This window comes from Montipora foliosa, chromosome 5 (genome assembly GCF_036669935.1).
Source record: "Montipora foliosa isolate CH-2021 chromosome 5, ASM3666993v2, whole genome shotgun sequence".
Lineage (NCBI taxonomy): Eukaryota > Metazoa > Cnidaria > Anthozoa > Scleractinia > Acroporidae > Montipora > Montipora foliosa.
Window position 1 is genome coordinate 29,996,919 of NC_090873.1, and position 2,500 is coordinate 29,999,418.

The following is a 2,500-nucleotide window of genomic DNA, read 5'->3' on the forward strand; positions in this document are numbered from 1 at the left end:
TGATTTCGTCCAACAAGATGGCCTTCACTTCGAGGTCGTTGAACTGGCAGATGTAACCAGAGCTCAAGATTGGTTCCTAAGAAGATTAGCAAGCATTGAAGCAATTAAATGGATATCTTCACGGAAGGGCATCTCCATAAATGTCAGATGCAGCTGCATTATAAAATTCTAGTCTTCTCGGTAGAGCAAGAAATGCAAACAGTTATTAGCCTTCTTGATTTTGTGAAGATTATTCTTTAATCTTCGCAAAATCTGCAACTAACAGAGAGCTCTGGTGCTAAAAAAACGTGCTCGTTCTTTTCAAAATCGATGGTCATCACGCCAAGAAGTTTTCTCTCCTCAAATTGCGAGCTCTGACGCAAAAAGGCCATACTAAGAAAGTCGCAAAGAGCCTGAAAGGTCCTCGTTTTTATAAAAAAGCTTTCTATATAGCGCAACACCAACTTCCAACTTCCTTTGTGACGACAACGGTCTCGCTGCATTAGCTAATGATGATGGATATTGCCAAATTCTCTCGGAGCAGAGAAGAGAAATAACAAACTAAACTTGTGCAAGCGAATGCCATATTTGTGCCATACCTCTGGATCCAGGTTTCGAAATATATACATCCTTGTCTTTTCCATCATTGCGAACAACTCTGCATTATCCTTGAAAAGAAAGACGAAGAAATGGTGAATCCACTGTCGCAAGAGCACAGAGACCATTTGAGACGATCAGCTTCTGTTTCTCTATAGAGCTATTTATTATGGGTTGCCGCTATTTCACGGATTATCGTCTTGTGGTAGGTTTATTGGTAATCTACTTGTCAGTGACAAATATGGTTGGTCTGTACTTAATGACAAGAGAGGTGACAAGCAGGCCTACCAAATTGCAAGAAGTAACTATAGCAACTTACTCAGGGGCCAACCTCGGCACCAGTCACACTGACATTAGAGCGAAATGTGTTATACTTATGACGAGTTAATCTTAGAGGAGGGAGGGTGGGGTAAAGGTAAAAACAAGCAGCAAACGCTGAGCAATGGCACACAATGGGGGCGACTGAAGCGATTGCAGACATGCGCAATAGGCAACTAGTAGCCTCAAAACGGGGATTCATTCAAAGTTTTAAACTTCTCTTATAAATAACCACATCAAGTGATTTGCTTCCTTTGTTTTTACGTCAACTGTTGAGCTGATTGGCCTTCAGAGAAATGCAACTTTTGGACCGTTTAATAGACCGACTTCCTATACAATCTACTGGCCGCCACTTCTGTAATTTTCATAAAACGTATGGACATTTGTAAAGTTTTTTTTATAGACCGCTTCAGTTCGTGAGTATTCCAAAACTGACCTAGACGCCGTCCCTACGTGCCTGGGTACCGTTTCTCGAAAGTCCCGAAACCGTTACGGGCCATTTTCGGGTGTCACAATTACCTTTGTATCTCAAGAATGGAGAGGATTTAAGTCGTAAAACTTCGCAGACGAGTTTCTTTTAGTTAGCTTGAAAACATGTTAAAAGAGCGGCTTTCCAAAACAAGCGGTTGGCAGTTTCATACATGGCTTTTCGGGCCCGAAAAGTTTTCGGGACTTTCGAGAAACGGGCCCCTGGTTATCTTACATATCAACTTACGTCTGCCCATTTCATGTCCCACACATCTTTTCTCTCAAACTTCAGATGTTCACCAACAACGGTTTCATTCTTTGCAGGGTCTGTTTTTCTGACATCCTGAGAAAGAGTAACAAAAATAAAATCAAAAAGCACTGTGAATCCTTGGATCAACAACACACAAGGAAAAGTCGGGTATAATAACGTGTCTTTTGTTCCTAATTTCTGTCGCTTACAAACAAAAACACCTTGGGAGCTATCCATGCAGCCAAATTTTTGTCAAGAATTTCAAAAGTCAAAACAAGTCAAAGGGGAAGGTCCCTTCGGATACGGTTCAACCGGAATATTCAATTGTGATCGGTCTAACCGGTTGACCAAACCGTTGCTTCCATTGTCTTACGCTCACAATAAGCTCACGTGAATCTCCTCCCTGTTTGGCGGGAAACTTTGCGAACGCGTGGTGGCCTCGGTTGTGTTTGTGCAATCGGAAGTCTCGTTCAACAGAGCAAATGAAATTTCTGAAATTGATACCGGAGTGTTGTAAATGGACAGTGCCCAAGGTTTTCGTGGCTTCTCATTTTTTTCCCGAGCGATGTATTCTGTCTTACACTGAAAGGAGAGGATGATGGGAACATCCCACTTCTCTCTCAAGGTTCTAGTTCTTTTTCAGTATCTCTTTGTGTGTTTGTATGTTCGTGGGAAAATTGAAGCCAGAATATTTTTTCAGTGGAAAGCGACGTTATGTTCTTTTATCTGCTCTCCAATTATTTACTATTTCTACTACAGTCAAAATTGGTCGTATTAACGGGACAGGGTACAATTGTGGTGCAACTAAATGAATACTGTACCAGTCCATTAATTCTACCATAAATAAACCTTTTCAGTTTCTTTGCAGTTATTTACAACCTTATAACC

The 2,500-nt window shown here is 41.2% G+C and overlaps 1 protein-coding gene across 2 annotated transcripts in view; it reads right to left on the reverse strand.

Moving 5' to 3' along the window:
• Positions 1-2,500, reverse strand: part of LOC138003914 (WD repeat-containing protein 35-like) — a 53,622-nt gene that overhangs the window by 19,970 nt on the left and 31,152 nt on the right. For both annotated transcript variants that reach the window (XM_068850230.1, XM_068850229.1), the window contains 3 exons: positions 1,610-1,705; positions 579-647; positions 1-76 (listed from right to left, as the gene is read on the reverse strand). The exon at positions 1-76 is cut by the window's left edge and continues 5 nt beyond it. In XM_068850230.1, the coding sequence (XP_068706331.1) occupies positions 1-76; positions 579-647; positions 1,610-1,705 (241 nt within the window). The remainder of the gene's footprint in view (positions 77-578; positions 648-1,609; positions 1,706-2,500) is intronic.